Source organism: Apteryx rowi, unplaced genomic scaffold (assembly GCF_003343035.1).
Source record: "Apteryx rowi isolate R43461 unplaced genomic scaffold, aptRow1 scaffold_80, whole genome shotgun sequence".
In the NCBI taxonomy this organism is placed as follows: Eukaryota; Metazoa; Chordata; class Aves; order Apterygiformes; family Apterygidae; genus Apteryx; species Apteryx rowi.
The window spans coordinates 665,900-681,755 of NW_020451094.1; the positions used below are offsets into that span (position 1 = coordinate 665,900).

Sequence of the window (15,856 nt, forward strand, 5' to 3'; positions counted from 1 at the left end):
TTCCCACCTTTGCTCAAGATCCTGTAGATTTCATGGCAGTAGGGAAGGCTAAAACGAGGAAGAAATGTGACAAGCCTGGTCAGAAGCCAACTCATTACAGTAGCACCTTCCTGGCAAAGAGCTGCCAAGGAGTGACAACCAAGGAACACAGTTAATATCAGATCACTATATTTAAAATGGTATAAAGCTAACAAGCATGACCGAAGGCTCGGCCATATAACACAAAACAGGAGTGTCCTACCAACTTGCTTTTGAGCTTAAGAAGAATCATCCCACTGACCACACATTCCACTCATGCCAGCAACATGATCAGCATGGAAATGCACCCAGAACCATAGGCTCAAATGGTTTAAGTTCCTGTCATCTAAGCTCGAGCAATATGAAGACCTAACCTACTTTCTAGTAAGTACTTGATAACTGGAATGTATCTAAAACCATCTCATTGCACTGCAAGTTTAGCGTGTCCCAATGATTCTGAATAATATTACAGTATGGAAGTTGTTGCATTAGTAGAACCTCATCAAGCCATTGCACATTTTTTATATTTTCACCAGCTATACTAAAGTCTAATAGCTGGTCCTCAAACATCTCATGCAAATACATGAAGCCATTAATCCCGCCCCAAAAGCAAGATAATACCACAGAAGAGAAACAAAAACAGTTGTAGTAGGGGGATGTAGTAAAAGATTCAAGAGTAGTGACACATAGCCAAGCGTGCTTAGTCAAAAGACATCTCCAGAGGAAAGGAATCAGGGAGGACTGAAATGTTGACGATGACACTATTTGAGTGTACAGCTGAAGAAAAAAAAAGTTTCCTTTCTGGTAACTTCCCAACTCCCAAATTCCTTTCAATTTTTTCTTGCTCTGAAAAACAACTTTGGCTTTGTTTCAGAACAYAGAAGTTTTAAAGGCATGCTTTTTATGTTTGTTTCAAGCCTGATACACACTACAATATTGTGATCTGCTGAGATTGTAAATAAAATTGTCCTAAGGAAGTTCAGCTTTCATTTTAAATCAGTCCTTTTGAGTTACAGCTGTTTGAACCAATGCACCTATGTCTGAGTGTTACAAGCACAAAGACACGTGAGAGTATCCCACATTTTTCATAAACTGGGTCCCTGGATCCAATTTTGCAGTTACATAATCTGACTCTTTTCCAGAAGGCCAAAGAGTTCACGTTTTCAATGTGTTTGGACACCTGACACAGTTTCCTGCTTCCCCCGTGCTGGGAGTGACATGTCTTCTGCTTTCCCATTCTCCCCCGAGAGGACAGTTTGCAGTACATACCTGACTTTTGCTCTACATCCCCAAGCACAGAAAATTGAGGAATGAGACCCTCAAGGGGCAAAGCGTTCCCATAGCTAATGGCATATTCCTTCTTCTCTATTACACAGAGAGGGACGAGAGTAGAAAAATTTACTCTTATGTCAGCTGAGGTCTCCATCCCATTCCATAGCWCCATATCCAATTTCCTCCAAATTTAAAAAGAATTTCCTTAGCCTTATTTGGACCTATATATCCAAAAGCGAGTCTGCACCTCAGACCTTCTGCAGGACCAATTAGGTATGGGGGCAGAAAGTTACACCTGAACAAAAATTTCAAGTTATTACCAGATTTAGGGATTGCTGACTAGACGTTAGGCACCTCAATGCAGAGCACCAACGCTGACCACATCATTTTAACGCACAAATAAATTTCTGCATACCAGGTGCCCCATGGTAGTTGTCTGCATGCAACTCGGACAGTTAAGCTTATTGAAATAGGTGCAAGATAGGCTGCTCAAGAGTTACGCTATCTCATGCTGAGCAGAAAAGCACGCGCACAGACCAGTACCACAAAACTGCTGCTGCCACGCAGTACCTCACACCCCACCATAAGCAGCTCACATTTCAAAATCCCAGTAAGCAGGGTCATCCCCACACTGCAAACATCATCCATGGCATAACACCTCTAACTCAACATGCCCTGTAGGCCACATTTGCGACGTTCGCTTCACAGCAAGCGGCAGCTTGACACCGCGCTCTGAAACGCCGTGAGGTTACTTCCGCCTTCCAGGAAGTGTTCCAGTTCCCATAAACAGTCTATTCTAGTTTGACAGATAGTTTCCTGAACAAGCTCTTGGAATTCCCTAGGGTGCTTATCTTAGTTAATGGGTAATTATTTTGATGGATAACAATGAATAATCACTTTCCCAGCTAAGAACTTCCTCTATTGACTTGTTGAACATTCCATTACAGGTTAGTTGCCAAAAGAGCTCCTTTTTTGTCAAATATTTATAACTACGAGCTCATTTTTATATTTAAAGGCGTTAATGCTTCAGGTTACACCTCTTTCACAGAAATATTTATTACAACAACTATCTATTATGATTCACCCAACATGCTTCTTACTTGTCTACAATCTTGTTTTATTTAAATCCATAAAGCCTGAAGGAAAAATACGATTACGGTAGATGGATAAGAACAACAAGTTACCTTTCATACAGACAGAATATGGACAGCATAAATAATTATTCAGTTACACTTGCCACTAAATGCTGACATATTCCAATACACGTCTTTATAGGTTATCTAATGCAAGATTTGGTTCGTGTAAATCCACAACTGAACTGGGAACCTGAGAATTGAAAAAAATATCAGCTTGACTACACTGTACATAAATAGTAGTTGTACTACTGTAGAAAAAGCTGTTGTTACATGTGTAACTCCATGGATTCCCCCCCCGCCCCCCATATTTTCAAGCTCTCATTCTCATATGCCTACATCTAAAAAAATAAAAATCACCTAAAATAAAAGTGTTTATGCTTACACTTAAACCAGAACAAAATCATTTCAGCAGTTTCCATTACTGGTGAAAAGGATACACATAAGGAGAATATCTACTATTAATAGAAAAAAAACTTAAGTTTTAGTATTTCCAGTGGAAGATCAGCCACTGACCGAATCAGAAGAGATTAGAAGAGAACATCTATAGGAAACCAGAACCCATTTCAGGGCGAGTTCAGGAGTAATTTTATTATGCTTAAATTGCTGATTGGGCATAATCCATTTCTTCGCAGCAGCATCACAGGTCATAAGATGCAAGGTCTCATCAAAAAACATCCAAGCAGTTCAAGACGTTACTACCTTTTGCCTCTACCACCATAATGCTGAGCTATGGTAACATCTTAAGCCAGTCCAGAAAGAAGGGCTAGAGCAATCCCATTTATAGTCACAGTATCATCGGCATTGCTCCAATGCAGAGAGGGAATCTAAAGAGGAATTCCTAGTCCATAATCTTGGCACTCTCTTCCAGATGAGCAGGACTTGTTCACATCTTCCCAGCGTGTGACAGGCCACTGTTTCTCTTCTCTCTATTGACCTCTTCTTCCCAGACAAATCCCTTCCCAACACTTCAGAAATTTCATGGTACACACTTGACTGTAAGGGGGGAAGAAATGGCTGGGTGCCTTGCCCTTATCAAACAGGTTAGTGTAAGCATTTTGGCCTCTCCAACCTCTCCCTTTTTTGCTGTTTTTCATAGGACTGCTTTTAAAAATAAAGTTAGCAAAACATGGCCAACTTAAATACAGGAAATAGAGAAATGAAGGCTCTCAAAGCAGCATTAACTCACCCACATTATTCATGTTGTGTAACAAGTCCAAAAAAGCAGCTAATAATCCAAAATGTGTGTGAGCAGTGTGGGTGTGCAACTGTTACTATAGTAATCTCCTTTTCATTTCCTGACCACAGTTTAGCCAGCCCACACGCTTGTCTAAGGGAAATGTGCTCCTACCCAGTCTTGCATCCCTGTAAAAGAGTCAATAATGCAAACTGTACCATCAGTCTTACAGGATCAAGTCCTTTGTACTTTATTGTCCTCTCCTCTTCCTCCCACCACGCTGCTTCTGCAGGATATCTTAAATACTTTATACTGGCTAAATAGATTTGAATTTAAGAAAAATTCTGAATTTCAGTGATGGAAGTAGTCAAATCTTTTAATCCAGAAATACACAGTTTACAGTTTCCTTTTAAAAACATGCAAAATGGAAAAGCAGTAAGTTCCCTGAAAGCAACAATTAGTTAGGATATGAAGTCTTCCAGGACTCTATGTTCAAGCATTGTTTCTTCAGGCATAGTTAGAAACAGTTGCTTTCACACAAAGACAAAGATGAGACAACCTTCTATTTTAAGACCAACTTTCCTAAATTCTTCAAAGTCACATGTTTGCTCAGACTACCCTGAAATTTGTTGCGCAGACACCAGCTAAGGTTGGCAACATGCATTAAAGGTCACTTGAACCAGCACTTCAACACAAAGGTCTCTTAGAAGAATTTCTCACAAGTTCTAAATACTCTTTCTGCACATACCTAGGACTCCAGATAACCTCCAAGAGAATCCAGCCTCTCAACATTCACCCTAAACAGTATATGGCAGATGCATCTTTCATATAAATAATAAAAACAAATGCTTAAGGGAAAAGAGTTTAGTTTTCTAGATTACCACACACTAAATGTTCATGTGCCAGACTGCAATACACTTAAGGAGGAAGTCTAGTCAAAAGAATTTCCAAACAATCATTTTCCCATGGGTTGAATCACTCTCATTAAAGAATTTCATCCTCTAAAAACTCTGATATACAAAGAACAGTATTGTCCGGTGGTCAGTATGACAACTGGATGGGGAGGAGCAAGGTAGGATGAGTCCATTAGGGTCCCAACCAGGTGAGATCTGGTCATTTGTAGAGGCAAGTGCCCTTGGCAAGTGGAGCCCAGCTTGACACACAAAACCAATACAGCACATGATTCTGAATAAGAACGTCATCCCTGATGTGGATGAACTCAGAGCAGATAAAGCCATCAGAGAACAAGCAGCCATAACTTACCTGAAGGTATAACGAGACAGAAAAGATATGGAAGGCTGGAAATAATACCCCATAAGATTTGGAGGATTGGGAGGGGAAAAAGAAGGGAACAAGAACTAATATGTTTTAGGGATAAAGATTGAGAAGGAGCAAGACCAATGGCTGTCTTCATTCAAACATCGAATAAGTTAATTATGGCCTCTATTGACACAAACCATGTATTTATAGGGCTTCAAAGTTTTTACATACCATGGAATTTAGCATTCTTGCTGGGCGTGAGGAGATAACCTAACTCCTCAAATCTACATGATAGTTTTTACTTATTTGATTATTTGAGTCTCTGCCCCTAATTGAGGTCCAAAAAAGTCTCATTTTCTATCTATGATCTAGCCAATCCCATCATCTTCAATCTTTCTTTCTTCTGCTCCCCTTTCACATTATGAAATACTGACACTTCAAAAAGTAAGATCCCATCTGAGTTTGCTGCTTTGCTGACATTTCTCACTTCAACTTTTACATTACACCAGTATCACACAGAAACTCCAAGAGAGAAGTTTTTAGAAGACTGCAGCCAGGAATCCAATGAGACTACAAAATCAAGCACTTTGAAGAAGGAGCATTTACCTGGCAGACAGTTGCACTCAAAGGTAAAGTCACTGGTTTGATGGCAAGTCCCTCCATTCATACAGGGTGATGGTGAACACGGCACGTATGTGCTCTCACAGCGATGCCCTGTAAAGCCTGGCTTGCACTGGCATCGGTATGAACCAGGCAAATTGACACAGATTCCACCATGCCGACAAAGGGCTAAGGTAGTACATTCGTTAACATCTATCTCGCACTTCTGGCCGGTGTAGCCAGATGGACAGATGCAGGAGAACTTATTTCCAGATACAGTACATGTACTTCCATTGGCACAAGGCTGAGATGTACAGGCATCAATCCACTGGCAGTCCTTTCCTGTAAAATCAAGACAGATCATTAAATTAATAAGAAACTAATCAGATGGAAAATATTATTTCCTTCATGTTACCTCATAACAATTTAGGTGAAGACTTGGTACACCAAATTACATACATAAAAGTATTACAGGAAAATTAATTTATGTCTGCATTTTACAGTATYGTATTTGAAACAAAATCAACTTGCTGGTTACAGTAAGAAATTATTTTACATTTATAGAGTAGCAGCAAGATATAAAATATCACGATTTATAAGAAATAACCCACGTCCTGAAATCATACTACACACTGACAGTCACTCTCTTCTACATTCCATTCAAGAACAAAAGGAGTGAGTTTCCATACTTCCCCTCAGGCAAGAAATTAAAACTTTTCCGTAGAGACATTCTGCTGGCCAAGTTTACTTCATTTTTTCTAGAAGGTAGACTATGCATTTGAAGTGCAACAGCCATTCCAGAACAGCTTCCACAGTCAGTTTTCCCTTGTGGACAACACCACAAGATCTAAATGCCTTCCTGTTTAAATGTAGAGGGTAGGATGTTTGATCTACCCACCGCCTATCCCCCTTTTTTGGTCATCAAGTCATATGCACTTCCTCTCATTTCCTGTGCTGGGGCTTTGAGAGCATACTACAAATGCCCCAGATTATTCTAGGATTAAATAGTTCACAAAACAGGGAGTCTGAAGGTACAAATGCAGAATCCCACCTGTGTAACCTGGAGCACAAACACACTCATATGTTTCCTGGCTGTGGGGATGGCAAGTTCCTCCATGCAGGCAGGGCTGGGACACAAAGCAGATGTGTGATTCAGAGTACTGACAATCTTCTCCTCTGAACCCTGGAGCACATATGCAAGTAGCCTTTCCTATCAGGGAGGTAGTTTCACAAGTTCCCCCATTCTTACAGGTATTGTTTTCACAGGGATTTCTGTATTGACAGTAGTCTCCAAGAAAGCCTTCTCGACACCTGCAACAGATAAGAAGTTACTTGCAGCACATTCACCTCAAGCATTGTGCTCCTTGGAAGATGCCAGGAATGAAGTTCCATTACCATCTAAAGTCTCAGAATTTGCCATATCTAAACAGTAACACCGACATCCTAAATTGTAAAGTCACCGATATAACAGAATGGGCCATCCTCTGCAATTGTCCCAACCCAGCCTCCTGAAAATTTAAAACTTAAGTTTCTTACGAAAATTTAAGTTCAAATTGTGAAATTGTTATAATATATATATATACACACACACTGCATACAATCAGAATTATATTAAATACAAGAACTTCTTGCACTTCCCTTCAAAACTTAAGTACAAGCCTGAGCATTAAAAGAACTGCTGAGTAACAATTAATTCCTTGCAGCTATCCCTCCTCTTTTTCAGAAGAAAACCAAGCAGTTTTAGTAATAGGTATTAGCACCAGGTATTATCCGTCTTTGAAAGTATTTATAAAGCTTGCACAAATGCAGTGCCTGAAGGCCTCAAGATCTTTAGCAGATCTTTCTCCACAGCACTCCCGTGAGACAGGAATATACTGTTATCCTCATGTTGATAAGCAAATCTGGGGCTGTGACATGCTGAAGTCTGCATTCAACGAGCAACACAGGCCCTGAGCTCAGGTCTCCCACGCCCCAGGCTAGCACCCTAACGACAAGGTCATTGTTCCTCCGTCTCCCACAGAGAAATGAATACACACACACTATCTATAACTAGGGTAATATTTTATACAAAGATCTGTGATTGCAGAATAATTGCAGTTATTTCTTCTCTAACCTAAACTTATGTCAATACAGTCTGACTATACTTGTCAGCTGCAATCCATCTTTTATTTGGCCTTTGTACTATGAATTTTCCATTTAATTTGCAGTGATACAGGACACAGGCAAGCATGCAGGAAAACAACCTCTGTGTCATTTACTCTTCCAGTTGTTTCTTTCAGGTAGCAGATTGCTGCAAAATTATACAAAGTACAAAAATAAAACCTAGCACACACAAAATAGGACTGTCAACTTGCAGCTTTTTTCTACAGTCCACAGCTACATGCTTTAACTGATAAGTAATCTAAGATACACACGGCTTATGTAAGAGAACATTTCGCTATAAAGACTTTAGAGATGAACAACAGATGCACTTTCTTCCAGGGCAGGATAGGTGCAACTACTAAACCAATGAATTACTCAAATCCAAAGAGAGGAGATTCCAACTCCAAGAAATACCCCAAGTCTCTAGTTAGCCCCAAAACAAAAATGCAGCAGTGGAGGGACTATAATAAACCACTTCCTTAGGTATTTAAAAGGTATGGCAGATTAAAAAGCTAATTGGATGGGCCTTAAAATTCAGTTTAAAAATCAAAAGAAAGCTCATAAAGCAGTGTTTTCAGCAAAATCTTATAGGGGTCTGCTCTTGTTCCTATGCTAACACTTTTATCAATGAATAACAACAGAAAACATCAGTGCTGGCCAAACATGCAGGTAAGACAGAAGACAAGTTCTCAACAGAGAACAGCACAGACTGCTGAGTAAGCCAGTCAGCCTGCAACTTGCACTTTACTACTGCGAAGTCATACATCTAGAAAGAAAACATGTAAAGCATCTTCCCCAAAACAGGGCACTAATCCAGGAAAGAAAGACTTGGCCTTAGGGTTCCTAACGGTGAGCTGAATGTGAATTCCCAACATGACAGTTTGGCCAGAAAAGCTTTAGGTGTACAAAGAGCAAATATCAAGTCAGAGTAAATGAGATGATGTTACACCTGATACTTTCATGGCAGAACCATTATTGGACCACTATATAGTTCTGGTGTCTGCTCTTTAAGAAGGAAGTTGAAGAATTCAGATAAATTCAAAGTGAAAAGTAACGATATAAATAAAATTCTTGACACCATGGAAGGCTCAGGTCGCTCAGTCTATTTGTCAAAGGGAAAAGGGAAGATGACAGTTAATCAAATGTTGTAAGTACACAAAAAGAAACTAAGATTTAACAATTCCCAATCTAGAAGGTACAGGAGAAACAGGACTCAGCAGTTAGATACATTCAGATTAGAAATAGGGTAATATCTCTATCTTCGTACACATACTTGTATACAGTTTCTCAACAGTGAAAGTAAACCGCTGGAGCAACATATTTAAGGTTGCAGTGGAATCTCTCCATCATTCATGCTTATTTAAAAAAATATCAAATTGGTTGTTTTAGAAAGAGTATACACGCTAGGGCAAACATAGCTATTCAGAGAAGTATTAATTTAAGTTATGCAAGAGGTCATTACTATATGACCACAACTGTTTCTTCTCATGTTTAAATCTATTAACTAGCTTTAGCCATAAGTTTAAAGCAACTAAGTCATATAATAGGTGTGTGTAATCACAGTTTACTATTCCCCACACCCAAATTAGGCTCCTTTCACCATACCTTAATACTTTCAGCTTTGTACACAAGAACTGACATGGAAGGAGAGATTTAGAGGGCAAGGCAGGATTAATAAAGTTACACAAAGCAAACTCTGAGACAGAACACCATTTATAGAATATCCTCCGACGCTTGCGCCATCCTTGGTATAACAGCTTCAGGCTCTCAGTCAGCATGAGCTGCTGTCGCACCACACAAAAGTCAGTCTTCATATATTCTGGGCCTAAACCACGGGCAGTTCTACCGATTTCCTTTAACATCCCAAAGCACTCCTGGATACAGGCTAGTAATCAGTACCTGGCACCAAATCAAAGTCTGGCACCAGCAAACCTTCCTGTGCCAGAAGCTGCAGGTCTGCTAGACTCCCGTGGCATTTGAGTCTGCATGCGGTACACTGGCTAGCTCTGCTCAGAGCTAGTCTGGATAACTACAATTAAACGATGTTTCTGGACATCTATAAGCAGCCGAGAAATGCGTAAGGTCAAACTGAATTTCAGTCCCTGAAGGCCTGCAAGCTTTCATTATAGGGGTCTCCCCATCCCCAGAGAGCTAGGATGTGGGGTTTGGGCAGTTCAGCCTTGGTCACTGTCAGCAAAGCACTAGGCTCCTCACACTAACTACAACGCAGACCGAGTACACAAAATGAAGTCCTCTCTGTCACGACAAGAGGAGCAACAAACCAGAACTCCACAGAACCCCACCTAGGACATCTCAGCAGGCAAACAAGAGGCTCTCCAACACTACCCACCCCTCCAACAAACACAAAGCCAACCAAAGCACACCTAACAGCTAAATCTTGAAATGTTTTTTCATTGACCAGGTCAGYGGTTAGGCCACCATCTCACTTAATGGTGAAAGAAGCTGGAAAGTCTACAGAAATGTCCCACGTTTTGTCCACAAGGAAATGGACAAAATAGCGCCTTCGCTCCAGCCTTCTCTCCCACCCCCAGCGTGCAGCAACAGGCTAATACGCACTTAACTTACCCCTAGATAACAGTGAGGGGGGAGCCTGAACACCAAGTAAGAGCACTGCTGGTATGTTTTAGAAAGAAAGGTGGGACCTATGCTCCAAGACGACACTTAAAACCCTCACCCGCCAATATCCCCGCATCTAGTATGTTATTGTCCTGGTACAAAGTGGAAGAGTGCTCCAAGACCAGACTTGTTCCAGTATCTTCTAAGGCTGATGAGAAAAACATGAGAAACACTCCAGCGGGGAAAGGCAAAAGCTCTTTTAGCTCAGGCTCTTTATATTTGGATAGGAAAAAGTACTACAGAATATGCCAGAGGGAAAATGCCTGCCTGCGGCAAGATGGTAGGTCAGGTATACACAGCCCGTACACCCACCATTTTCTTCTCCTCGTGGTTAAGCGCTTGACCACAGAGTTATCCAATTTTCTCCTCCAGCAATTCAGTGCAGTCCTTTTTGAGTGTCAAAGAACAAAAAAACCTACAGTCCGGATTTTCAGCCACGTCTCCTGTCAACAACATTTGCAGGCACAAATACTAGTAATTTAGTTCTAAATGTTGGTGTAGGCAAAACTGCAAATATTTGCCCTCTATTCATGTCGGGCACCAAATTGTTTCTATAAAAAGAGAGGCAAACACTGAAAAATCTGGGTCTAAGTCCAGTCTTTTTTAAAAGGATATGATTATCTACTCTGTTCAGAACCTCAGCAGCAACCCCAGCTTCCTCCACCACCCTGACTTGGTTCTCATCCCAAGTTACTCTTTCAAGTTCTCAAAAAAAGAAAAAAAAGAAAAAAGAAAAAAAGCCACTTGTCTACCAGAGCAGCTTAAAATTGTAGCAGCTTGTGTCAGCTCCAAAAGACATGCTCAGAACAGGAAACCAAATCTTTTCCAAATAAAAGCCACTGTTTCTCCTCAGTTTTCCATCTGGTACTCAGAAACAGAAACAGGAAGATGAAGTTTGTTCTGGCACTTTCTGGAAATACATGAGCTCTCTTAACCTACTTCAGCAGGAATTTAATCCTTTAAGAACAAATTTCACATACGACTTAATTCAAATCATGATTTCTGAAAGCTAGAGAATTTGAAATGGGAAAATGTCCTGTGGGCTGCATCAGCTATGCAGCTGCTTCTAATTAAAGCTTCTCCTTTACTCTCTCTGGGCTACTTTCCAGCACAAATACTTTAGTCAGAACTCAACCCATTTTTTTTTCTCCTTTTCAGCTCCAGCCTGCATTCGCCTTAACACAGGCTCTCATGGAGCTGAACAAGAGACGTAAAAACAAAATGAAGGTATCTATCTAAATCTGAAGTATCCACAAAGCTACGTTCACTCTAACAAGCTAACGCTACAAAGAGAACACGCAAGACGCACAAAAGTTGTGGGGTTTTGGTTCTTCTGCCACAAAACTGCATTGAAGTTACCTCCCAAAACTGAGTTCTCTCTTCCTTTCAAAAGTCTTTTGGAAAATATGTCTGTTCTACTGGAAAGACCTCCTCACCCGCCATACTACATTTGCTTGGGCACATTTATCAGGATAGCCTATTTAAATGCACCTTAATACCCTGTTTTAACCAGTCTTCTAAAGGTTTGATTTTCATGGGAGTTTCCCATTCAGGCCCACTGATATCATCTGGAGATGCACAGAAGGAAGCAGATGGTTTTAATTTAAAATGTGAAGGGAAGAATTTCCTAGTAGTCTTGCTTCTCCCCCCCCAACCCAACACTCCCTTCACTTTGATTGGAAGATGCTTCAACAGAGAAAAAAAATGCAGCCTGATGACTAACGTGAGAAGGGTCTCAACTATTGTGCTACAGATTTTAACCAGACTTCCTTCTGGCTCCCAGATTCTGACTCCCACACCTACACCTCCTCTTAGGAGGGAGAACAGGATTCTCTGGTTAGCTCTTTAAATGTTCCTTCCCATGTCTCAAGGCTCCCATTCWTGCGTCATGCTTTGAATGCAAACTGTGGGATGGGACGGCCTCTCTGCTCTGTTTTTAAAGCAGTACACAACTATTGTTTCTAATCCGCAGCAAGAGCTGCTAAGACTCCACAGTACACAAAGCAGTGAGCAAGATTTCCGATTTCAAGCATTTTCTGACCACCTGAGCTCTGAATGGCTTTTGGTCTGTACAGATCAACCACAACAGAAAATTCTGAGCAAGTGACTCAAATTGCTACTCTTTATTCCCAGATTTGAAAAGGGTGTGTACTCTCCCTTTTCTCTTCTGCCCTGGTCTCTAGGGTCTCCTTCAAACTTCTGAAAGGAAAGAGAAGGAGACAGAAAAGGGCAGCTTAGTCTCAGAACGGGACAACTTTTCAACTTGTGCATCTAGCTTCTTCTGGAACACTCTCAGACCTCATCCTGCTACAAGGCCTCCTATGGATATTCCCCATTGACTGATCTAGGACCGATTAGTCTCTCAGGATAGATCCTGAGATGATATCCACTGCAGTCCCTGAAGCAGTTTTGCAGGCTAGGCTCTTGCCTTCAGACCTGTAAGTCCTCAAAACTGAATTCTAACTGAGATCTAAGAAGATCTAGCTGGAGAGAAAGGTAGGTCAAAATCCTCGGAAGAAGAAGGCTCAAGTTATACAATGGGGTCAGAAGTCCCTTACTGCCATACTGTTGCTCCTTTGAGTTTAGCATGCTTAGAGGTCCTCCTGTTACCAATCTGCAGTTAAGAGAAAAACTACACCTTGCAAATTAGAAGTGTGCAAAAACTTCAGTACGTGGTCAGAAAAACACCTTCCCACTGAAGTGACACAGAAGTACACAAAGCTGCACAGAGCCTGACAGCTTTGGGCATAAAAGATGCACTGAAGGAGACAGTCCCTTTGGCATCAGCCTGCTGCAGCAGTCTCCATGGTTGACTAAGCACAGTGAACAAGCCTATGGTTGCTACTGCACTTTTTAACATCAGGACCTGATAAAAGCATTAGTGTTAAAGGAGTACTTTGATTCATATTATAGGTACTGAAATCCCTTATGGCCACACAAAATGCAGCAGTCCCAAGGTCAAAAATCCAATCTAAAAGCCTGTAAAGCATGAAAAGGCTCAATTTCCTCCCTAAGCCTTGGAGCACTGCTACCCCAACTGCTTTTTCACTTCTGCTTCTTCCCTGGCACAGTCTTGTTCCTGCTCCCTATCACTGGGGTACACTGGAGGGAAGTGTGGAAAGGCCACAGTTGCCAAACCTGGGGGAACAAGCTGATATTCTCTGCTCCAGGACCTTGCCCCGCTCCCAGCGCAGAGCAGCAGTCCCATTCTGCAATCAGTTCCTACATCCACAGGCAGCACAACAGGTTCTAGTGCGCAGAAAACAGCGGGCAGCATAGGCGAAATCTCTGCCCTGTTTGTCCTTGAAATACCTCCCCRCATCCACACCTCTTCATACTACCAGCACTTGCAGAAATATTGCAAGTTAGCATACTACCACCAGACTCTTCCTGCTACTACTTTCCCAGCCATCTAGCAGCAGGGAGAGGAGAAAGGGTTTTCCTGTGACGTCCACAATTAGCACTAAGCAGCAAGAAAACATTATCCTGCTTCTCTGCTGGGTGCAAGAGTATGAAAGAAGGCTGCTTCACGCTTAACACCCTGATGTACAAAAGACAGATGCTGGGGGTGGGGAACAAAACGAACAAAAAAACCCAAAAAACAAACAAACAAACAAACACACTGCAGTGCAGCACCAAGCCAAACTACAAACTGAAATTGCCCTTTTTCAAGGCAGAGCCCAGCAAGTTTGGAAGGACAGGTCCCCTGCATACCGCTCTACCACTCATATTGTTGCTTTAGTGGCAGATGCTTCTGGGAATCAGGTCCATGCTCCTGGGAATCAGGTCTGCATCCTCCCCATGCTAGACACTGAATGAATGTAGAAATCTCTCTCAAACAAAAATTCTGACCTTGGAAGAAGCAAACACAGGAACATGCAATTTTCTAAATATAAAATCAAGGTCAAAGGTGGTCAGTATTTCTATCAAACAAGTGCCACAAGATGACAGCCAGGGGCCAGTAGCGTCAGCAAGGGGAACTGAGCTACTTAAGGGGCACCCACGAGAGCAATCTGATAAAGATCCAATTCCCTTACGATGGTCACAATCTTTGTTCCCATAACAGAAGCCAGATGCACCAGAATAAAGGTTTCTTAGCAGAAAACTAGCCTTCTCTTTTAATGGAGTAGATAGAACAGGATTCTCTGACAAAGAAGGCTGTTTTAGCACTAAGCTGTCACTTGCTGCTTTGCCAAATACTTAGACTGGATGTTTTACTTATCAACGCTCACGTTACTCATGTCTTATTCATCATATGTGATTATCTCTGATGCAGCTTCTCTTTCAGATGTTCCCTTGCTTCTTACAGGCAGCAAGATTAACTAGATGGACTCACCACACACGGGAACAAACAGCTTTGCCGAGAGGAGGTACAGAAAGAGGAAGAGAGCCTATTCTAACAGCTTATTGCCAAGTAGAGGAAGTACTGCAGAAAACTTCAAAAAGTGGAAGGGGTGGAGATTTAACTAATCAGTGAGTGATCCTGCAGAGCCAGAAGCCAAGCCACTTTCCTTAGTAATAAGTTCAGTTTTCTAAACAAAACATTTCTATTCTCACAGCCATCAAAAATTAAGAAAGTCATTTAGGTTACTACACCAGAAAGAAAGTTCCCCTATTCAGAGTTCCTCATAGTGCAGGAAAGCAAAAAAAAGCAAAAAAAGCAAAAAAAGCAAAAAAAAAAAAAAATTAAAACCAAAACAGGATGCTAAGAATCAGCCTGCTAAAGGTAGAATCTCCACAACTGAGTTTTCTGCCATTTTTCATTTCCTTTTGCAAAAAACAATTTTGAACCAAAACTAGAAAACAGGTACATGCTCATCTCTGAATATAGGCTTGCATTAGCCTTTCCAGTTACTGCAGCTGCAAAAGTACTGAGTTTTCATTCGAAGCAGAGGTTGGCTTAAGACCTACAAGAAGACTCTGCACAAAAAGGAGGAAGGTAACATTAGAATTATAAATAGCTCTGCGTTCTAAAAAATTTAGAAGAGCAGTCAAAGCTGCCACTGTGATAGAGGAAACGTGTCAAAGCCTGGTCCACACCAAGAACATTGAAATTTTAAATGAAGTTAAACCATCAGGTGAACTGACTAAACAGTTTTATACAGTCTAAAACATGGTTAACAGGAACAAGCAAGTTGGAGAAAACATCTGCAGCTGGTACGAGAGGCACTGAGAGCAATACCAGTCTTCTTCAATATCTTTATTGTGACCCACACATTTTGACTCCAGACTAACAGACTTAGACAGGTACTCATCAGTAAGACCTGCTAATGTTACACAAATAGGTTCCTTTTTCAGTCTTAAAATAGAGGGGGAATGTAGGAAAAATTTCAGGTTCCTTTTCAGAATGACAGTTCATTTCTGCTTTCAGTAATCTAAAAGCAATGGAAAGGAACAGCCTAGGGAGTAGTAACAGTGAAAAATTAAAAACACAGTTGGGAATAACATGTCACTTTTTTTTTTTTTTCCTGTGGCCCTTCTCTGCATCAAGTATTGATTTGAAACTGAGAAGAACCTCAGGTTAAGTTATGATTTCCCCTTTGTGTGCCACAGGTGCAAATTAAGCGTATCAAGTTTTGTGCACTGTATTAACAGAAAGAACTAACAATTGCAGACA

General features: G+C 41.1%; 1 protein-coding gene across 1 annotated transcript in view; it reads right to left on the bottom strand.

The window, feature by feature from the left end:
* The window catches only part of NOTCH2 (notch 2), a 95,369-nt gene that overhangs the window by 63,097 nt on the left and 16,416 nt on the right, over nt 1–15,856 (bottom strand). The window contains exons 4-5 of the mRNA XM_026089164.1: nt 6,512–6,771; nt 5,467–5,802 (exon numbers count right to left, since the gene is read on the bottom strand). Of these exons, the coding sequence (XP_025944949.1) occupies nt 5,467–5,802; nt 6,512–6,771 (596 nt within the window). The remainder of the gene's footprint in view (nt 1–5,466; nt 5,803–6,511; nt 6,772–15,856) is intronic.